The sequence below is a fragment of the Eptesicus fuscus genome, chromosome 11 (assembly GCF_027574615.1).
Source record: "Eptesicus fuscus isolate TK198812 chromosome 11, DD_ASM_mEF_20220401, whole genome shotgun sequence".
NCBI classification, from domain to species: domain Eukaryota; kingdom Metazoa; phylum Chordata; class Mammalia; order Chiroptera; family Vespertilionidae; genus Eptesicus; species Eptesicus fuscus.
Window position 1 is genome coordinate 44221541 of NC_072483.1, and position 24099 is coordinate 44245639.

A 24099-nucleotide genomic window follows, 5' to 3' on the forward strand; every position below is an offset into this window, starting at 1 on the left:
GCTTCTTGCTATGGCCCCGTGGGATTTGGGGACAAGGGGAACCAACACAAACATGTTGAAGTTCATGCTCCTTTTTATGCCACGAGTAATCAAGTCCTTTGTCTCTGACTCGAAAGTCTCACATCTTCCACCAGCACACACAAAACAATAATAGGTTAACTGCTTATAAGAGTAAAATCAAATCCCAGGGTCCATGAAGACTGTCTATGAGGCAATTTATGAAGTTCTTGCAAATTCTGCTTTGAGTAGAGTGGAATTTCCAGTGGTATCTCCAGCTGGAACTAGGCTTCTAGTGGCTCATCTCTGTTAGTGTCAGCAGGGAAGAAAAACAAATTAACAAAAGGCTCAGGGAGCTCTTAACTCCCAGATTCCCTTCAACTCTCACGGAAGGTGCTTGATATATGTAAAAGACTGAGAAACTTGTCCATTCTCACCCTAAAACTGCAGTTTATTTTCCCTTAGAGTAATAACGAGGATGCTTCATAAGCTGACACTGCCTATCTTTGTCACAGTACCGATGGCCACCACTTCCATCTCTGTATTTGCTCTTCCTCCCATAACACTTCCTAAGTATGCCAACTTTTAATTTCCTGTACATCTGATGCTGTTTTATGCTTCCTTCCAATTGTACTATGTTCCCCTCACTGGAAAATTACTACTAATCTTTCTAGATCTTGCAAAACATCATCTACTTTCCTGAAATCCCAAGCAGTCAATGGTTCTTGCTACAGGCTTTATCGGTATATTCTTCACTTATAAACTTTCAGCACTTGTACCCCTCTCTTCCCCAATTGCTCTCCAAGTTCCTTATCTTACCTGGGTCTTATCCATTTTTGTATTCAGGGCAGCAAGAATAATGTCCTGCATGTAGAAGTGCTCAGTGAATATTTACTGAACTGAACTAACATTCTATCATTAGTACTAATCATAGGGATTAATTATTGGGTAAAACAACTTGCTAAGGTATTTTTATCTTCCAATTCATTAATTACTGACAATCAATTTATTGCTTTAGGTGTCAGATTACTTACCAGAGCCCCACTGCTGAGCAGGATCATGAGAACGATAAAGCTTTCAAACCAGTTGTGTTCAACTATCCTAAAGCATGTTTTCCTGACATTCCACCAGATTTTTCCTTTTCCTGAGTCTATGTTAACGTCACAGCATGGGAACCTCCGTATGCAACCTGGCAAGAAAGATATGCATTAAAATAGCTAAAATACATGATTTAATGCAAATATGTCCCTATGATAGTCCCTCAACCAAATAATTTCTAACACATACCTGCAGCTTCAAACAGATTCAACTTGGGTGCCACTTTCTCTCATCTCCTAATTCTCATGGTGTTTTCTTAATACTTGTCAGTTATTTCTAACTTAGGATATATTCTTGTCTTCTGTATTTCCCTGACTTCTCACCAATCTCTTCTACAGTGTTTAAAACATTTTTTTGCAATCCTAATACACAATGAACACTGAATTTGAGGAATGAATAAATGAACTAAAATCTGAGGACAGTTCAGGGTCATATTTGCTGAAAGATCTAGTTTCCTTAATATAGATCTAGTATGCAATCTGGTGTGGCTTTAGCACTTCCATAAAAAACCTTTGACAAACACCACTCTAAATAATATTAAGAATATTAGCGAAGGTCCTAAAATCAAGTTTAAAAAAATAAATCTTGATTACAAAATATAGATGAAACTGTTTCAAGTACTCTCAGTTGAAAACAAATCTGACATTGGGATCCTAGGTGTACAACATATTGCTATAAAAAATTTAGAAACATTAAAAAAATGTTTCAGGTTTATTCATTCATTTCTCCATTAAATATTTCTTGAATATTTTCTATATACTTAGTTATGTACAGAGTTTCTTATCCTTGAGGAATTTATTTTTGGTTTTGGTTAGGCAGACAGATCCTATATAATAAAAGGCAAATATGCAAATCCACCAAATGGAGGTATGACCGGTCGCTATGATGCGCACTGACCACCAGGGGGCAGATGCTCAATGCAGGAGCTGCCCCCTGGTGGTCAGTGCGCTCCCACAGGGGGAGCGCCACTCAGCCAGAAGTAGGGCTCCCACCTCTGCGGCAGCACTAAGGATGTCCAACTGTCAGCTTAGGCCTGCTCCCCACGGGCAGCGGGCCTAAGCTATCAGTTGGATATCCCCCTAGAACTCCTGGACTGTGAGACAGTACAGACCGGGCTGAGGGACCCCTCCCGAGTGCACAAATTTTGTGCACTGGGCCTCTAGTATATAAATAAATGACTATAACCTGATAAGCAACTAAACTGACAGATATGCAGGGGTTATTTTGGTATATCTGGAATAAGTCCACCTACCCTGGCTCATTGAGGAGAGGTCAGAGGAGGCTTCCTAGAAGGGGTGAAGCCTGAACTGAATGACAGTACTAGCCAAAAAGGGTTTGCATGGAATTCTGGGCCAAGAGGCAGCCAAATGTGCTATGCATAGAGATTACAAGCAGTTCAGAATTGTTATGAAAGCAAAGTGTACACAGGAGGCCACCTGAGGTTAGAGAAATTGATCAGATTACAGAAAGCATCTCTCCCACCTTAAGGAACCGGGTCTATATCCTATAAACATTGAGGAGTCAGGGAAGGGTTGTAAGCAGAGAATGATAAGGCAGGCTGCAATTTAAATAGATGTCTCCAACAGTTGTGTGGAGGGTAAGTTGGAAGAGGAGAAAAAAGAGGGGTGGAGGTGAGGAAAGATCCCAAGCCAAAAAAACATTTAGAATTCTGGTTCGGGGCAGCAAGAATAACAATAATAGATTCAAGACATATTTGGCAGGTGACATTGTAGGATTTGGTGACTGACTGGATGTGGATGTGAGATAAAAGGAGGAGCCCAGGATGAGTACAGGAGCAGCAGCTGACTAGGGAGGTAATGAGTCTGAGATGCCAGAGAAATCTCTACATCCAGATATTCTGTAGCTATTTGAAGGAATGAATTTTACTCTCAGAGAAAAGTCTGAGCTAGAAAAGAATATGTAGGAATCATTAGCAGAGCTGTGTCATCTGAGATCAGGACATTTTCTGAGCTCCTACAAAAAAAAAGTTATTTTGGAGAGAAAAGGGTCAAGTCTAGAATATTCTGTAACAGCAATATGAAGGGGCAGAATTCAGTGGTTTAGGAGACCCAGTTCATCCTAGCTCTTGATAACACATTGTGAAATTTTTAGGATATTTTACTAGCCCATTGTTAAATGCAGCCATTATAAAAAATTAAAATGAATAGCACTGGCAAGTTTTCTCAGTGATTAGAGCATTGGCCCATGGGCCAAAGGGTCACAGGTTCCATTCCTGGTCAAGAGCACATACCTGGGTTGGGGGTTCTATCCTGGCCTGGTTGGGGCTTGTGCAGAAGTCAACCAATAGATTTTTCTCTTTCACATTGATGTCTCTCTCTCTCTCTCTCTCTCTCTCTCTCTCTCTCCCTTTCTCCCTCCTTCCCTCTCACTTCAATTTCCAGCTTTATAGAAATGCAAGCAATGTTTTTCCCCCCAAGTCTCTGGTATTTTTGCCATTATATATATTATATGTGTTTCTGACCTTACTCTCCAGAAGTTTCTAAGTTCCAATAAGGCTAAACCTGTGTCTGTTTTGCCCCTTCTGCTTACAATACTTACTCTAGTCCTATACATAGATAGCTTAATATGCTGTGCATAGTTGATTGAAAAGACACAGTCCCTCCAAAACAGTTCTAAAATCACCTAAGAATTAATCATGATCTAAAGGTCATATCTCTGTGAATTCTAGAATTTACACAAAACTTGGATTTAAAAAACAACAGGGAATGGAAAATATACACCTGACTTCACTTATCCAATGTTAATTTACAATTAACATGACCTCAGATCTGAAATAATTTACCTTTATTGTATTTAAAATAATTATCTTATATCTCAAATACATTAGTAAAGAGAAAATATTTTATAAAATTATGTAGAAAAATAGTAGATCTTTTTCAGGGCACAAGAAAACACCAGAAAGATTGGAAAACTTTAGAATGGAATTTGATTTTATATTAACTTAATGCTTGAGACTTTAGAAATTATCTTAAACTTAAAAACAAAATTCTCATTCAGAACAGGATCTTCTTAACCCTTTGGTTAAGAAGATTTTACCAACTGGGATTTATTTTGGCAGTCTTAAAGTTGAAGAAAAATATTATTCTTGATTGAGGCAAGAAAAGGAACTATGCATTCTAATTAGACAGGTAAGACAACTTTTTTATCGCGGATGAAGCTTCATAAATATTGCCCTCAGGATTTATCACAGAGAGTTTCTCTCATTTTGAGGCTGGAGTGTTTGACTACCTGTCTGGCTTTTATGCAAAGGCATTTCCCAAGAGATTTCCAATCTAGCTGGTTAGCAACATTATCACACCTTCTTTTTTTAGGACTATTAATTCAAAGTAAACATAACAGAGAACCTCTCAAACATTTTAATAGATCCCTGTGGGTAGATAATATTTATTTTGGGTGGTTTCATTAATTTGCTCTTGTGATCCATTACATAAAGTTTAAACTTGGTTTCATCATGTTAAAGCAATGCTCTCAAATGATAAAGAAACCATTGACCTCTTCCAAGACAGATTACCCATTAATAAAAACATAGTAGCATGATCCATACAATTAATGTAAAAATTTCATCAGGAAAATAAATCATTATTTCACCACCTCTTAAAAATGTCCAAATCCTCTAAAATAAGTGTTTTGTCCACATTTTCTTTCTAATAAAAGGTACAAAGAAATTGGTTACTGTGTTATTAAAGTTAGAAGTAGTTATGTGTTGATAAACAAAGAACATTTTGGGGGGAAGTTGAATTGGTTCCTCATACCAAATTAACAGAAAATACATTATTTTAAGAACTAGTGTGTATCTCACATGCTGGTCCAATTTACTAACTGTATAATCCAATAAAAGTACAATATAAAAGCAAGCAAAATCAAAGAATCATGCCAGGTTCATAATTATAGTTTGCCAAGACAAGTAGAATTAAGGATGGTGAGAAGCAGATCTAGGGAAGGAGCCTGAAGTCTTGAATTATAGAGCTAATGAAACAGAATAAGGAAGGTGAAGAAGAGGAACAAGATGTGAAATAATAAAGTGATAGTCATCAAGTTAAAAAGGATCAATGGATGTGAGACAATGAACAAAAAATAAATTTAGTATTCATTTTCACTGATTTAACTCTCACATTTTCTTCCATTTTTCTGCTACCTTTCAGGTAACAAAAATCTCTGGAGGTCTAATGCTGCTCTAAATGGGCACTGGTTCTGGCTCAGCTCCTGCAGACCAATCATGAACTGGTTAAGAGTCATTTCCAACGTAAGTGAACGAGTTCCTGATTCCCATTCTGACAAGCCCACTCATTTTGAAGTTTTTATTTCCAGTTTCTGAGGCCCCAAACTTTCACTCATTTTTTATTCTTCTCTTTCTTTCACACCCTACATCCAACCTATCAGCAAATTCCTTTAGCTTTAACTTCAAAATATTGTCAGACTCTCATACTCACACCACCTCCAATCCTAGCACACTAGTGTAAACTTCCATCATCTCTCATCTGCATTACTGCAGGAACATCCAAGAAGTTGTCCAACTTCTGCCCTTGCTATCCACTCATTCACTCTCATGATGGTGTGTTGTGGGACTTTGAAATGATATGCTTACAATGTACTTCACAGATCTTATGATCTGGCCTCTACTATGCCTCTGACTTCAACTTTTCCATTCTTCTCATCTCTCAATTTGTTATATTAATACTAGCCCCTTGATTTCCTCAAATGTCATGCATATTCTCATCTCAGGGCATGTGCCTTCATTACTCTGCCTAAAATATTCTTCCTTCATACTTTCTTTACAAGTGTTTTACTTATGATACAACAAAAATACAAAATTTCTATTAATTGGATGCCATCATTTACTTTTCCCATAAAATGATATTTGGCTTGTATTCAAAGAAAATTCATGCACCCATAGTAGTTTATAGTTATCTTTATTTTGTTTATTGCATGGGTCTTATAGGGGACTATTTGCAAAAGTCTTAGAGAATGAAAGCAAGTCAATAATTTCTTTAAAAAATACTGATGCTGATGATAAGCCCGTTAGCATCAATGCCATCATAGCTTCTATATAGAATTGTTAACAAAATACTTTAAAAACAAAAAGGAAAGGAGGAGAAGGAAGATAGGTACTATGCTAATTAATTTAGGTGTTATCTCATGTAATTTCCTTAACATCCCTATGATGTGGATGTAGTTGTTATACCCACTTTACAGATGAGGTATCTGAGGTATAAAATATTTTAACATGTGCTCCTGTTATCACAGGGAGTTAGCAGTAGGCCAATTAGAACTCATGTTTATTAGGCTTCAAATTCTGTGCTCTACTGCAATCCTACTCTAAGTTTATGTGTTTATTTAGATGATACAATATCTACTTAGAAAATTCCACATACTTTTCTAGGTCAAGCTCAAATTTACTACTTAGAATAAAATCCCTGAAAAATTGCAGGAGTAGTAAGAGATTCAGTTAGGCAGAAAAATGAAAAGGGTTGAAAGGGGATACTGTTAGAAAAGAATAGATGGAGGCCAAAAAAGGGCTTTACATGCCAAGTTAAGGACTTCAGTTTTTACCTTATAGACCAACTAGGGGCCCAGTGCACAAAATTTATGCACTGGGGGTGGAGGGTCCCTCAGTCCAACCTACCCCCTCCCACATACTGGGAGCCCTCAGGGGATGTCCTACTGATGGCTTAGGCCCGATCCCCACAGGAAGTGGGCCTAAGCCGCAGTCTGGCCTCCCTTTGTGGGAGGCAACCGGGCTGATCAGGGGAAGGTGCCAGCCCCATCACCCCACTGCTGCAGCCACTGCCAGTCACCACAGCCACCAAGGTGTTTTCATCAACATGGACTCCAGTCCCTTCACCAAGAAAAAAATGACAACTTTCTTTAGGCATTTTCAAGATGTGTCTTTCATAGGATATGCATTTCTTTCTTTCTTTCTTTCTTTCTTTTTTTTTTTTTTTTTTTATCCTCACCTGAGGATATGTTTCCATTGACTTTTAGAGAATGTGGAAGAGAAAGGGAAAGACAGAGAGAAACATCAAAGTGAGAGGAACACTTTGATTGGTTGCCTCCTGCATGAGCCCTGACCTGGGCCCTGGCCAGGGAGGAGCCTGCAACCTAGGTACATGCCCTTGATCAGAATCAAACCCAGACCCTGCTGTCTGCAGGCCCAGGCATTATCCACTGAGTCAAACTGGCTAGGGCAGGATATATGACATTTTTTAGCCCTCCAGCAGCGGCCCTTCGTTTTTTTTTCTCCAGAAGTGTGGTGGAAAAACCCTAGATAACCTTTTTGGATTCTTATTACCCAAGTTACTAAGAATATTACCAGTGGCATACAGGAAGCTTAGCCAATGTGCAGTCAGAAAAGGTGTTTCCTCTATAGTTCACACCAATCAAGGGCTGGGCCCTGCCCAGGCCTAAAGCCTCTGGCCGAAGCTTTAGGCCTGGGCAGGGGCCCTCCAGCTCCCTCTGATCGCTGGCTCCACCCCTGCCCAGGCCTGCCCAGGCCTAAAGCCTCTAGGGCAGGAGCAGAACCCCAGCTCCCTGCAATCACAGGGGGTCCGCTCCTGCCCAGGCCTTACCTCACAGTGACCTGGGTGCCAGGATGTTCCTGGGACACAGGTGATGGGCGCTTATGTATGCAAATTAACTGCCATCTTTTTTGGGGTTAATTTGCATAGTCACTCTGATTGGCTATGGGTGTAGCGAAGGTATGGTCAATTTACATGTTTGTCTATTATTAGGTAAGATGGTTCTCAAATTTTAGTGTGCATCAATCAGAATACACCAAAGAACTTGATACTATCCTCAGAATTTCCGATCAACTTGTGACAAAAAAGAAAGAGATCAGGACTGACTCAAAGTCTTTAGCTTGAGTGGCAGAATAGACCATGAAGTTGCTAAATGAGATGAAGACAGAAGAAAGTAGTAGATTATATGTGGAGAACCCACTAAAGCTTGTTTAAATGTATTAAACCTTAGATGTTTAAAGGCAACACAGGTAATGGGCAGTTGTAGGCAGATCAGAATTAAAGAGTGAGGGTAGGAGTAAAAATAATGAAAGAAGAGTCCACAACACAGAAATGTCTGTTCAAGCTATAAACATGGATGAAACCCATAGGGCTAGAGAATAACAAGATAACAAAGCAACAAAATATGGATATATTATTATTTAAGGGATGTGCATTAAACCAGTCACTAAAAAAAAATGAGGGCAGAAACTCAGAACTCTCAGAAATATAAAAGAAGAACACAGGTACAGTGTGGCTTCTGAAATAAAAGGAAGAAAGAATATGAAGACAGACTGTGGTTAGCAGCATCAAATGGTTTACAGAGAGTTAGTGAATAGCTTTAACTTTTGATGACCTTTTTCCCACCCCGAACAATAGTACCATCTATCCATTAAATTGTATTCTAGTGGTTCCATGGAGCTGGGAACATGAATTAAGGATCTAAAATTAAAAAGTATGAACATCCCACTGTAAGTAGAGTGCTTTACAGTATAACACACTGTCACTATAAATTATTGTTAGTAGAGTATCATAAGGGTGCAAAAAGAAGCTCAGAAAGCTCCAATGATTTGTCCTTGGTCACAGAGCCATGACTGACTCAGCATGGAATTGAGTAGTCTGCCTTTTAATAAACAACCCCAGGTCAATTTAGGATTAAAATAAAACCCCAAACACTAATAAATGAATGCTAACCAAGGTCTTGATTTTCCTCTTACCATCAGTAAAACAGGCCTCTGGCTCATCTGATTTCACAGGCTCAGCCTCCGCCTCTTCTTCTAGCAGAGGGTTATCAACTGTGCTGCACTCAGAGGAACTTGACCGGTTCGGTTTCTAGAAAGAAATTCACCACCCACCAGAGAGTTCATTTAGAGTTCATTCAAATCTTGCACTTAAGCATATTTACTAATCAGAGTCATGCAAACTGTTATGAAAAAAATATTAATAATATGATGGCCATAAAAAAACAAACACACAGAATTCAAGTAACCTTACAATGCATTTATGTTTGATCTATCTACACATCCTGTGAAAAATAATTTTTATTATTTTTATTATGCTAACAAGTAGTTAGACATAATTAGCATAAGGTAATATTTTATGTAAACTACAGCATTTGCAAAGTATTGGCCACATTGTTATTATGTTTAGTGAGAATGTCTTTATACTAATAATTATTATTTTATGACAATCAAGATCCTAATTGCAATATCATACAAGTGCCAAATTGCCAACACCTGATAATTGAAAGGTCAGACCTGACAGTTGGCAGAAAAAAATTGATATTTAAAATTGATAAAAAGAAAGAAGTTAATGTAAAATAAAATTCAAACATATTTCCTCATATTAGAATATGTATCAGGATGATATAGATAGAAGCCTTTCATCGAGACCAAAAAAGTCAAATATTATATTGGAATCAAGACACTAACGACGACCATAGTAATTATCTCATCCAACACCACACATTTTAGTATAAAATTTCAGAGTGTAGTGCTGAAATTTTATAGTATAATATAGTACAAAAGATCATAAAGTATCATTTAAAATGTCAAGAGGTAGTGGCTACTAAAGTGAGCACCACATGCAAACTCTGAAACAAAGATTTAATGAAATTAAACATGGCAGACTAACACATGAGAGGGATGGATTCATTGTGGTTATGATCATATAACTGATCATAACACAATCAAGTTTTTCCCACCCAGAACTTTATGATCAGACATGATGTTTACACATATACACATACACAGAAATTTTAGAAAAAAGTACATACAGCAATTGTAGCAAAACTCTGTCAATTTTTCCTAATACTGTTTTATAAGGGGTAGAGCAGCCCATCAATGGAAGAGTTCATTTTCATTCTCATTTGCTAAATAACATGTGAATATTGAAAACTACTCATTATTACAGCATATATGTCTCATATTAAGATTATGGCTTTACTTTGTTTAGAATCATTAAAAAATTCAAGTGCTAAAAAATGAGGAAATATTCATTTCAGTTAATTAATTCTTTAATCTATTAATTTGCATTAATATCACAGGTCTAATCTAAAATATTAATTTTTAGAGACTGACTTGGAATCTAAGTGTTCTTTATGAGTCCACATTAAATTCTCAGTGCTATTATTATCACCCAGTATTCAACATCAGTGAAAAAGGCATTGATAAAGTATCCTATCTAATAATAGAGTAACATGTAAATTACCATCTCTCCGCTACGCCCACGATTGGGTGGTGGGAGGCTGGGGGGAGGGACTCGGGGTGGCCTATCCAGCCATTGAGAGGCACGGACCTGCTGCCACTGAGGGGGGCTACCCTGCTGTTGAGAGGCGCAGGGGGCGGAGTCCCGCCCCCTGCGCCTCTCAATGGCCAGATCCTTGGCCGCTGAGGGGGCCTGCCGCGGACACCCAGCTGACACCCAGCTGCGCCTCTCAACGGCAGGGTAGCCAGGTGTCCGCGGCAGCCCCCCTCAGCGGCCGTTGAGAGGTGCAGGGGGTAGGACTCCCGCCCCCTGCGCCTCTCAACCGCAGGATAGCCCCCCTCAGCGGCCGCATACCATCAAAAGTGGGGGAGCTGGGTGCCTGTCTGCTCTGGCACCAGGCCTTTCAGAAGCCACCGCCGAGCCGGAGGCTTCTGAAAGGCCGGGTGCACCAGCGGACAGGCACCCAGCTCTACTGCGAAAAGCGAAAGCGTGTAGGGGACCCTACACATGCATGATTCAGTCATGCACTGGGCCTCTAGTTGTATATAATGAATGATGTAAGCAAAGTTCTTTTTATAATGGGAGTAAAGAATTGTGAATACTCTATTAAATTAATACTTGAAATCTATGTTGGAATAGGGGCATTATTTCTATTAGGCCAAAAGTTATAATAATATCAGTTATGAAGAGTATCAGAATAAAATTTCACTTAATAAGCAGGTTATTTAAACTGATTGAATTCATCTAAAATTACTGTAAAATAAAGGATATAGAAATTAATTATGACTAAATATTCTGTAAAACTTAAGGTTACAAAACATACACTACCCCAGGAAACAATGGGAAAACTTGTAATTACTAATATGTCCTATTGTGCCAATTACCACAAAAACACACACCATTTTTACTATATCTAAATGACTACTAGTACAGTTATTTGATGTCCTCAGTTCTTGACTTCTCAGCTGCATGTGACAAAGTCCTTCAACCCTGAAAAAGAATTAGTAGCCTGGATTTTAAGGCAAAGCTGTGGGAGGAATTGCTGCTGGAAAGAATACAAAGCCCCTCCATGCTATTAGCCAAAATATTGATAACTAGAAAATCATTATAAGGTTTTTTTTCTCAGCTGGTAACAACTTTTAACAACTTTTTATTTATTATTATTATTTTAATTTATATTTATTGCTGAACGTAATACATATGTCCCTTTTTTTACCCATTGACCCCTCCATCCTATACCCCCCCTCCCAGGCCCTCACCACACTGTCTTTTTCCATGAGTTATGCATATATACATATAAGTTATTTGGTTAACAACTTTTAAATTATAAATAATTAAAAATAATTCTAATTTGCAGAATTATGACTTAGCCTAAATCAATGAAAACATTTTCAACTTCAATATTTTATTTTCTCACTGTTTATAAGAGCATCAACAAAAAAGACTTATGCCAAGTTAATTTATAAGCAAAGGTAAAAGTTAAGATGATTTTGTGGAGTGTATATTGTCATTGAAACCTTTTTTTCCCCATAGCTTTTATGGCAATTTTTTTTTGTCAATTAAATTCAGAGTTTGGCTCAGATTTTATATCATAAATGACAGTTATTCAATGTTATTCCTCACTGGAACAGAAATTATCTAAATATTGAATATGAACTACAAATAATTTATATCACAAGATAAATTATCATGGCTTTTTGAAATGTTAAGTTTAGAATGTTTTTTTAAAAAGTCAGTGTTTTTCTGGGAATGCATTAAGTATTTACACGGTAATTATGCATATATATATATATACATATATATAATATTTGTGTACATGCCATAGTAATATAGGACAGTAGTTCTAATATTTTCAACTTTTAAAATCAATATTTATGAAAGCATAAGTTTCTTTAAAGGGTCCAAAAAAGGTGACTTTAAATAGGTTAACATGTATAATAGTTTTCTCTTGAAGGCAAGTTCATTTAATTCTCATGGCAGGCATTGTTAGATTAACTATTGAATCTTCTTTTATACTTGTTTAGTGCACAGAGAAGATCATGTCAATAATTTGTATAATTTTATATAATTAATTAAATAATTATTTTCATCCCTATAAACTCAATCATTGGTTATTTAGCTCCCTTGTAATTTTGGCATGGAAGAATGATTATATTAAAAGCAATGAAATAAATATAGTATGAAAATGTTCCACTTTGATATTATAAGTAGGCCATTTTGAAATCTTCGTGTATATTTTATTTATTTTTTTGCTAATCCTCCCCTGAGTATATTTTTTCCATTGACCTTTTTAGAGAAAGAATGGAAAGGAGGAGGAGAGACAGAAAGAGAAACATTGATGCAAAAGAGACACATTGACTGGCTGCCTGCCCCACGCACCCTGATCAGGGTGGGGGATCCAGCCTACAACTGAGGTATGTGCCCTTAACTGGAATTGAACCCGTGACCCTTCAGTCTGAAGGCCGACGCTCTAACCATTGAGCAAAACTGGCTAATGCTGTATATTTTATTTTTAACAAAAAGTGAAATATACTTTTTATTACTTCTTTGCTTGTAAACAAAAATATATATTTTTTAATCTTTCTCAGTCTCCATATAAATAAAAGTAAGTGTAAACATAGGACCATAGAGGCAGACACTAGCATAACGAATAGGAAGTATGCCATAGTAGTATTCTTGCCTTTTTATTGAATAATGATAATGAATGAAGGTACTTTCTAAAATGTCATTCTCCACATAAACCTATATACCTGAATCAAAAATTTTAACTGTACAATAGTATATAGTAAAAAATACCCTTCCCCCACACACACACTTGCCTGATTCTATTCCCTTGAGGTGAACTACTATACAGTGTGTGTGTGTGTGTGTGTGTGTGTGTGTGTGTGTGTGTGTGTGGCATATGTTGTTCATATGGAAAATAATACAACAATTAAGAAATAATAATACAAGATTAAACTCTTCCACATACTCACAACTGTAAACCTACTTTTGCCCCACCCTGGGGCACATCTTTTTATATTCTTTAACGTGCATCCATCAAACGATGAAGTAGTTTGGAAATGTTCCTAATCTTCATTATACGCTTAAGCAGCTATCTAAGCAGCCCCTTTGAATGACTGAAAACATGATCAAGTTAAAAACTTTATTATTTTTCATGATTCTCCTTTTGATTGCCTTGCAGGTGTATTTTCTACAGCACGGCATATGAGTGGAGACTGTTAAGTATAGGTGTCATAGGAGAAATTTCCCTAAACTGGTCACTTAGAAATTTATTATTCACACTTCCTGAGATAGGCAATCACATTGGAAGACTATTTCATGTTAGTCTGGATAGTAGTTAATGCCAGTTGGTCATTTCTTGTTTTGAGAGGTATGAAGTAGAATTCGCTAATAACCTGATACTCTGGACCTTAAAAGCAGAAAACCATCAAACTTATAGCAACACTGAAGAAAACAAAACTCAACAACCATCTATTCAAAGAGAATGGCTGGCAAACATCCCAAGGAAGCTACATTTAAAGTATCTACTATATGACTGAAAACAAAAACAAACAGGCAAACACAGCAAAGTTTGCTCAAATAAGAAGGTTGAACTGCTTATAGATCTCTCAGCCAGATCATACAGTATTGTCTTCAAGCTTCTTTCTGGTGGAAAGGAAAGTAGCATTCACCAATGAGGTCTTGCAATTTAAAGCAACTAACAACAGTATTCAAGGGTCCTGTGCACTAACACTGAACAAATATTTGCAGAGAATAGATATCTAAGTAGCTGGAATACTGTGGATCAAATCAGAAAGAATATCTCAAAAACTTTACAAGTAAACCTTTAAACAGTTCTACTGAGGCCTGCTAGAAAATTGCAACAAATGGATAAATAAAGACTGGAACAGAGGCAAGCATGACGGCAAAACACAAAGTAAAGGCTCACCCTCATTAAATATTATTTATACTTTTAAAAAGACCAGAATGACAAACAAAAAATAGATTACCTATACATTTGAATGATTAATGCTATCTCTGCAACTACTCAGCATGAGAAAGGACAAGGAAAGATAAATTCCAATAAATGAAACAATTACCAGTTTTTCAAACATGTGAATTTCTAATATTGAAAGTACAATATAAAGTGAAAATTGGCACCGATAAAACATATCTTTCCTAACCTTTATATAGGCAGCTTCTGCCAAAGAAAAGTAATATATTTTAAGTCATTCTCCACAACTGAAATATCCAGAGAATGACCAGTTGCTGGCATGTACCTCATGTTTTCTAACAGTACTTTGGTAAAAAGAAAACAGTAATACTAATTTAGGAATTAAACACACCCATTTTATTTCTGGAAACAGTTTTCTGAAAAATTGTGTTTTACCTGTACATATATATAGTATTCTATATGTGTGCATCCTTCTCAGGTTCCAGGGGGGAGGAGGTTTACTATATTCTGAAATAAAATTGTTTTCTAAGAAAATATTGCCTCTAAATCCAATCAATTTGAAATAGAAAAATATATGTTTTATTTAGGGGCACCTTTAAAATTAACTTCAAGTAAACTTGAACAATAATATATATATAATTAGAAACTGGTAGCATTATTATCCCTAGAGAGTATCAATTTCAGGATGAAATTCTACTTTCATCATTGCCAATGGAAAATAATAATATAAACATCCCAACAATAACAGAGAAATTCAAAATATGAAGTGGATTATTAAAAAAGGGCAAGGATCCCCCTTTTAACATAGATCCCCCCCCAACCCAAGGAACTATTAGAGTTCTGTAATCCAAGAATATACACTAAAAGTAAAACAATGGATTATATTTTATTTTATACTTGTTAAAAATATTAGATAAGACAATTCATAATAATCTGTTTCTAATTTTAGGAAAAAGTGTTTTATTTCTTATTGACAGATTTAGTGTTCACTTCATAATATGCTCTAGTTAAACCTCTTCTTGAGGTTACTCTGCACATCTTATGCAATAAATACATAATCAGAAACTTATTCTCATCAATGGTTAGTATTGCTTCTGGAATCAAATTAAGCATTTCAAGCACTTACAACTCATTTGATCATATGCAGGGCCTAATAAATTATTGATGCATTTTGCATATGATCAAATAATAACCAAATATTAATTACTGAATGGACTAAAGAAATAGAAATCTAGTTATCACTGTGCTTAAGATCATTTCAAATGTACTGAGTTTGGCCTAGAAGCTGGTACTTTGGCTCTGCCCCAGCTTTCTAGATGTGTACTTAGAAAGAAGCTCATCTGAATGAGACATTTCCTTATCTGTAAATATAGGTCTAGCAATAGAATGCTGCTTTCCTGTTCTGATATTTTATGTTTATTTCTAAAATATTTCTCCCACAAAAAAAACCAGTGTCTTCAGAGAGTTTTAATTTACTGAATTTAAATGAGACAATTTTTCCAGCTTTATAGAGCTATACTTGACATATACCATGGTGTAAGTTTAAGGTGTATATATGATGATTTGATGCATGTATATATTGTGAAATGATTATCACGATAAGTTTGGTTAACACATCTTTCACCTCACAGTTACCATTTTGCTGTTGTTATGGTGAGAACAATACAACTTTCCTCTCACAGCAATAATGTGACAATTTAATGTGATGTATATCTATACATATATAGCTTAAATTAGCAGGGGAAGTTGATGAGGCTTTCAGATGAAATGTTGCTTCAATGGCCTCTGTTACATTCTACATCTTACAACTTTTAAAATCCATCCAATAAACATCTATAGATCATGCACTTGAAATGACCTAAGGACATGAGAGATCAAGAAAGTCGTCAAGAGCACAACAAAAAGATGATGGAATTGCCCCAGTGACATGCTGTGATGTCAATTCCTCTATGGAACAAGAGTATGTATATGTTTCTACTTTCTTGCAATGAGTCAGGCAGAACAATTTTGTAGCTGAAGAGCATGCATGAAACTGAAAAAAATATCATATAGGTATGATTTTTTTTTTAGGTAACCTGTGGAAAAGTGTTCACATATGTCTCTGCCTGGTTAAAAGCACAGAGCTGCCTCCTTGATTGGTCCAGTTTGGTTTTACCCCTGTGAGAAGTAAGAAGGTTAGGCACTGAAGTTTAGAAATGCAACATGATGGAACAGTTTAGTCAACTGATTTCAAATGGCTAAGGTCACACGCCTGTAAATAGAAATTTGTTATGTTTCACAATACATACAATATGCCCAATATGAAGCAATATATTTGAAGCCCAGTAATAAGATTAAATATCTTTTAACATAGATTTAAAAATAATGAGCTGAACAGTTACATAATTCTGTCATTTAGAAGAATTGAAATACTATAGTGAGCTGAGAAAATTGTTTGTATTCTCTTTGCTCTTCATAAAAACATCTTAATATAAGTGAGTCTCAATACTGGAGTGGGATGAGAGTAACAGTTTGTAGTTTTGAAAAGACTATTCTTAAAGCAGCATTTTTAGTTACTTTTAGTTATCATATTTATTTAATTTTTATATTTCAAACAGCATTGCAGAAGAAGGTGTTTGCAAATTAATTGAAATTGAAACATGAGAAAAATTAATTTAAATAGGTCAGACCAAAATTTCATTGTTTTAGACATATGAACAAATGAATTAAGATGAAAGATTTTCAAAAAATAGTTTGGAACCAATTTTCAAAAAAGAATGTTATAAGTAAAATTCCATAGAAGTCTTTTGTTTTTGTAAGAATATATACATAAAAGACAGGAGCAAATGTTAACTTCCCCCAAAGGTATAATTGTAATGAATCCCTAAGTCAAAAGCATTTCTGAAAAAAATTTATTTTGTTTTGTAAAATGCAATAATGAGAATAAATCTAAACTGCCTTCAACTCCCTTTTTGAGGAAAAAACTTTATAAAAAATCTAAAGAGGTAGACATAATAGCAACATAATTAAAATATTATATAGTAAAAGGATTAATATATTTAACCGTGATGACTACAAATATTTATAAAATCAATAAAATAAATGCCTTTAATAACAAGTAAGCACATTTAAGTTTCTCCAAAGTTGATGTCTTTCAAAATGAATACTGAATGAATGAATGGGTGGGTGGATAAATGAATGAGTAAATCAAGTGAACACTATGAATGTTTGTTTCTCTGCCTCAGATTTCCTTCTTCACCGTATTCACCCAATGAGTTCATCTCCATCCTCAGAGTCTGGCTCAAGTGCCACCTCTGACTCAATGCATCCTCAATGGACTGGTTTATTACTGTGATGTGGAATGTGCCTTGTTCTGCTCTATGGTATATTATCACAGTAGACTATAACCTAATAAGTTAGCATTAAAGAGGATTAGAAGTTGAACATGAATCAGCAAATGCACAACACCATTATAACAAAAAAAATGTGATCCTGAATTGCAACATTACAGGGATATAATAGAAAATAATTAAATTCCTATTCACTCTCTTGCCTTTCTAAAATGGTTAAAGCTTGCCACTCAAACTCAAAGAGACCCCAGAAACATCGGCGACTAACCAGCTTCATATATTGTCATCTTTTATCGTGTCAACCATCAGTAAACACAGATTAATAGTATCTACTTTCCAGGGTTGTCACAGGAGGAGGTTATATAATGTAGGGGAAAGTGGCTAAAGTATACATTTTTCCCGTGGTTTCCTTGGTGCTTTCTTTTTTTGTGTCCACTTATCGAGTGTTGAGCTGGTCACTTGACCTCGTGCTCCTATAGTCCCTGTAGTGCAGTGGAGGCTGTGTGCGCTGCCCAGATCCTTCTTTCGGGCAAGCCACTCACTCCTCCAGTGCCAGGGGTGTTGGCAGTTGCAGGCTCACGGCTGAGTTCCTCTCTGGGAATGATCATACAGAAGGGAGCTGCCTCAGCCAAGTTTACACCCCTTTCCCTAGAAGAGGGGAGGGGAGTCTGCACCCAGAACCCCCCTTGCTTCAGGATGGGACAGCTCCACAGAGTCATCCCAAGGTCAGAGATGCCGGTAGGATCAGCCGAGGCCTCTGCTGTAGCTGCAGAGCATTTCAACTTCTCCCCCTGTCTCATCCTCTGGTTTCCCTCACTTCTTACAGGGTGAGGCATTGTTCCTGAGAACACTGCCCACCAAATCTCTTATACAGAGTTGGTTCTCAGGGACCCTGACCCCAGACAGACTCCCTGCGTAATCCCATGCTTAACACAAAATTCCAACCTGTCTACAACACTGACTTCTCTCCTGAAGACAATGTTTCCTCTTTCTGTTAAATAGAAATAAACATATTTCAATTTCTTGTCATGTACATTAAGTCATCCAGTACCTGGCCTCAACCTACCTCTGAAATCTAGTACCTCCCACCAGGCCACCCTCACCTGCATTTAATGGGCCTTTTTGCATCTGGATCCTTTCACATGTGCCAGCCACCCTCCCCTCTCCCCGCCCCTTTACCTCTACCAGAAAGGTTTCTGTCTCTTTCATTTCCTTTCTCTATCTCGATCTCTACTCTCTCTATGTCTCTCTCTGTCCTGATCCACCTGATAAATTCTCTATTTACTATACTAGTAAAACACACTTCAAGTGCCATCTCCTCTGTGAAGTATTTTAATTTATTATCAAAATTAGTTGCCCCATACTCTATCCTGCCTCAATATTTTGTTTAAAACTCTGTTTTAATTTTTTATATGATTAATTATAATCTTGCTTTACTCTTTAGCCCTTAAGGCAGTGCCAGAGACAAAGACCTTCAGCCTACATTTACCGGAGAAATGAGCACAGACGATACTGTCTTTCTAGTGTCTAGCAGGTATATGTAACAAGCAGGTGCTCGGTAAATGTGAGCTGGAAAGGGATTAGTGATGATGTACAGACAATGTACTTAGATGTACTCCTTTATCATTTCCTCTCCCACAGTGATCAAGTGAAGGAAGGGCTTATACGGACTTTGCTTCCTTTTAGAAAATGAAGTTTTGCATTAGTATGTTTGCAGTGTTTTGAGTGACACTCTTGATTATATGAAAGTTTGATTGTATAAAATTTGGAAGCTTTCATTGACCTCCTTTCTCAGCTAGCTCCTTCACAACTTCCATACAATATTTCAAAACATTAAAGAATTACCAAGTAAAGTATCTGCATTCGTCTTGAGAAGGAATGAATGGGGATCTTTCTGTGAGGAAATTTTTACACAGGATGTTTTCCTGTCTGCTGAGCACACAAGATGAGCAAATTCACTTAAGCCGGCCTTGGGAAGTGATTGCATTTGTCAAAAGAGCAGTAAGGATGAGTTGGGGGTATGATTCACAGCGAGTAAAGGAGCTCCGAGAGCTGCAAGAGTCTACTTTATGTACTTTAACATCATATGAGGCTGTTATATTTTGGAGAAATAAACTGGATAGATTTAACTTTTCTCTCTAAAATTTACATATGCTTCCAAAATCAATGTTACAACTCGGTAAAATGGCTCTTTTGTTTTCATCTGTAAAGCAGAGAAGGAAGCAACCTATAATAGCTACAAAGGGAACGTCTCTCTGACCCTCTAAGAATGAGCTCTCCATTTAAAAAAATTAATTATTAATTTAGTTCTTTAGAGCTTTCAGTTTGAGGTGTGGCACAATAAAAAAAAAAAAAAGAAAAGACACACTTCTTAAGAATTTAGTTAAGCCAGATGCCAATCACATTCAAGTACTGCAGCTGGGTGAAGGACTTTTTTCCTAAGCAACTGTTAGCAAAATGCCCGGAGCATGGTAGATCTCAGTAAATATTTAATGAGTGAATGGGTGCATTTCATGCTTCATTTAAGGCTCATAATAACGAAGGGATTCATTGCCAATGGTAAAAATCTGTGCACTGGGTTGTTACCATTTGCTGGTGCTGAGAGGATTGCCCTGGCCTCTGGAGGGGCTGATTCTGAGAGGGGCTGTGGTTCTGGGTCTGTGTTCCAGGAAGCAGTGGCAGGAATCTTATTCTCATGGGTCCACGGGGATGACAGTGTGTCTCTCTCGAATCTGAGACAAACTTCATCTTCAGAAAAATGTGAATGTTCTATTGCCAATACTTTCCTCACAACTGTTTAAGACATTTTATTTGGCCCTTTATTTGAACTCACACTTGGGTCATTTTCTGGTAAGGTGTTTTATTATAAAACTAGTGGCCCAGTGCACAAATTCCTGCACATTGAAATTAATTAAAAGAAATATTTTAATATTGCTATTCGCCCTTTCTCTATAATAGAAGTGTCAACCAAATTCACCATCAACAATGACAGATCGAAACACAACGTGTGCTATTGGCGCCAGCAAGAGCTTTATATGTATTGTGCATGCATGAGTCAACTTAGCCTTTTATAGATATAGAATAAACTTGCTTAATTATACCTGCTTTCTGATTTAGCTAAACTTTTTTCAGCCCAGTGAAGTACTCCAATTTCTCTTTCAGGTAATTTGTCAGCAACACAGCAGTAAATATTAACATGAAGCAGATTATTATTGTAGATCACGCAGGGAGAACAAAGGGTAAAATGTTTAACTGCAGCAGTGTTTGACTATATTCTGCACAGTGAGAAAACCTGAAGTCATTTTCAAGTTCCACCATTTCTTACTTATTTTCAGTTGGGTCAAGTTTCTAAACTTTCTAAATCTCCATTTTCTGGCTAATGAAAAGAAAATAGGATTCTACCGAGTCTCCTATCTACTACTCCAGGACTTCTGTGAGGATCAACTGAGATGAGGCATGGGAAAACACCTCACAGACATTTGGTTAAAGTGGGAAATGTTTGCACCTGGCTATAAAGCAAGGCATGTTCCTGGGCTGAAGAAACTGCAAGGAGGCTAGTCGCTAGGGAAAGGAAGCTGGATGTTGCTATGTGACATCATTACCCAGTGCCCACAGCAACTGTTTCTGTGCTGTGCTAGGCTGTGGGCCAAATTTTACGCCATGGGTCTCGGCAGCGTTGGCTGTGATTTGGTGGGCTGTCACTCCGGGGTGGTGGCAGGGATTGTGTCCCACTTGGGGGAAGCCGAGTGCTGCTTTGTAAATGGCCAGTGTACATCAGGGCAGCTCCTGCATTGAGCGTCTGCCCCCTGTTGGTCAGTGCACCTCATAACAACTGGTCAGAAGGTGGGAGGGACACTTAGCATATTAGCCTTTTATATATATAGCTATTTTACTTCATTCTGGAGTGTACATTTAACTGTCTGTTGGAACAAGGGAACCTGCCTGAGAGCTGATACTAGAAGAGGATGGAAACGTCTTCATAAAATATAATGATAAAATAGGGTACTCAGTCATAAAAGACAGGGTTTGCTTGTTTTGTTTTGTTTTTTAATGTGGAGGGGGAAAGAGAGAAAGTTATCAAAAGTCAAAAATATTCTTTCCCCCCTGTTCAAAATGTTCAAAATGCAGATTCTTTCAAAAAATATGTTTTTATTGATTTTAGAGAGCGGAAGGGAGAAGGAGACAGAGATAGAAACATCAATGATGAAAGAGAATCATTGACTGGCTGCCCCTGCATGACCCCTACTAGTCATGGAGCTGGAAACCTGGGCATGTGTCCTAATAGGGAATCCAATCATGACCTCCTGGTTCATGGGTTGACTATCAACCACTGAATCACACCATATGAGCTAAAATGCAGATTCTTTTTTAAAAGTATATTTTTATTGATTTCAGAGAGGAAGGGAGAGCAAGAGAAAGATAGAAACATCAATGATGAGAGAGAATTATTGATTGGCTGCCTCCTGCACGCCCCCTACTGGGGATTGAGCCACAACCCAGGCATGTGCCCTTAACTGGAATTGAACCCTGGACTCTTCATTCCTCAGGCTGACGCTCTATCCACTGAGCCAAACTGGCTAGGGCAAAAAATGCAGATTCTTAAGCAGCCACTGAATAAAGATAATGATATCTCAAAAGGCTGGATCAAAAGAAGCCAGGGTGAATTTAGGTTCATTTCCTGTGGCAATTCAATCCATCACAGTGGCCACTGGGAACACTGCAGATAATGATGCTGAGGTGGCATCCCAACTTAAGGCGGGGAGACTTCAAAGGATGTGGCTGATAATGGAGGAAATAAAATGGAGTTAAGCATTGCTAAGAAAGTCACTTAAAATAGAGTTGGGTGGTCACTGAGGAAGTGGGGTCTATGCATATCTCATGTGTCAGTTCTTAGAACTGCTATTGAGTTGCTAAACTCAGCTCAAGGCCAAGCCATAACCACCTGGAAAAGCAACTGCTTCCTGGACTTAACTTCCTCCTGGTAGTTTCTGCCAACCTCATTTGCATATTGCAACTAACTAATCCCAATTAACCTAGCCAGCAATCCTTTATTTACATGGAGGACCTAAATGGAAACTGCACTTGTTTTTTTCCTTTAAAAACCCTGTCTTTCTTTGTTCTCTTCGGAGTGCAATTTGGATTGCTACCTGAATCTGTGCCTACAGGATTGCATTCCTTTTTGCTCAAATTAATGCTTATTGTAAACTTCTTTGGTTAACATGTCCCAGAACAGGAATTTGTAACAAGCTCCCTGTGTGTCTTTACACACTAAAATTGTGAACCACAGATCTATATCATGCTTCCTCTTTTAAATTTAATCAGTAGCAAGTAGCTCCTTATAGTGTGTACATGCCTACTCAATTTCATACCCATAATAATTATTAATTGGGAACTTACTCTACAACAGGAACTTTTATAATTATTAACATACATTCCTTAATCTTCATTACAATTTTAATTTGTATATGAGGAAACAAAAAAAGGGAGAGGTTTGAAATTCTCAAGATCATAGAGTTAGTAAATATCAAAGCTAGGATTTAGGGCAAGTATTCTAACCATACCTCAAGGTAGTGCTTGAGACTTAAATAACCTACTTATATAGAATCAGGCATTATTTTTTTTGCTAGCTAATCAAGATTTGTCTCTTGGGCAAGGTTCATCAAGAATATGGCAATCACTATTTCAAAGCTATCTCAGACATGAAAAGATAAAAAAGTTATAAGGAGGGAATAAGCAGTTAAAACATCTGGCAACTCAGGTGGGAGTTGAAGATTAGGGGAATTAGAGCAGAGGAGTTAACAAGGAAGGGTAATAGAAACATTTTAGAAAAAGGAAATCAGCATTGTTTAGTGGTTCAAATTGAGAAAGGAAACCAAAACCAAGTGGTAACTAGAAACATTTAAATCTCAAGCAATTGGAGAGACACTCTAGACATAGGGTTTCACAGCTGATGACCACTTAATATTATCTCTAAGCTATTTCCTATAAATCTTGAACTTTTATTATTTCTCAAGTCCAGTGTATAGTCAAGTAGATTTGAATGTACACAAAATGACACACTCTGAGAAATGTCATGGAAAATGTTTCATAAAGACCAAACTTCAAAGTCAATAATTTTAAATGAACTTCTTTTAGATGGTAATGATGATGAATTCAATAATAAACACAAAAATCTACACCTTTTGAATTTTGGAGATATCACTTCTCCTATGGAAGGTTTTAAAAATAAAATATTTCTTACTTTGACACCCTGGAAATAATTTGTTTGACTACTTAGAAACATATACTCCTAATTTATTTAATTATCTATTTAATCAATAAGTATTGAGCATAAGTATCGAGCATTTATTATGCACCTAGTACTGGTCATATGGCCAGTACACACACACACACACACACACACACACACACACACACACACCTGTGTATCTTTATTCCAAAATCCACTATAAATTCATGGAGGTCAAGTTTAATATAGGGTTAAGCAGATAGAAGGCATTTGGTAAATACCTGTCAA

The 24099-nt window shown here is 37.0% G+C and overlaps 1 protein-coding gene across 1 annotated transcript in view; it reads right to left on the reverse strand.

Annotated features, from left to right (window-relative positions):
- The window catches only part of SCN9A (sodium voltage-gated channel alpha subunit 9), a 126121-nt gene that overhangs the window by 18880 nt on the left and 83142 nt on the right, over positions 1–24099 (reverse strand). The window contains exons 18-19 of the mRNA XM_054722948.1: positions 8828–8942; positions 1032–1186 (exon numbers count right to left, since the gene is read on the reverse strand). Of these exons, the coding sequence (XP_054578923.1) occupies positions 1032–1186; positions 8828–8942 (270 nt within the window). The remainder of the gene's footprint in view (positions 1–1031; positions 1187–8827; positions 8943–24099) is intronic.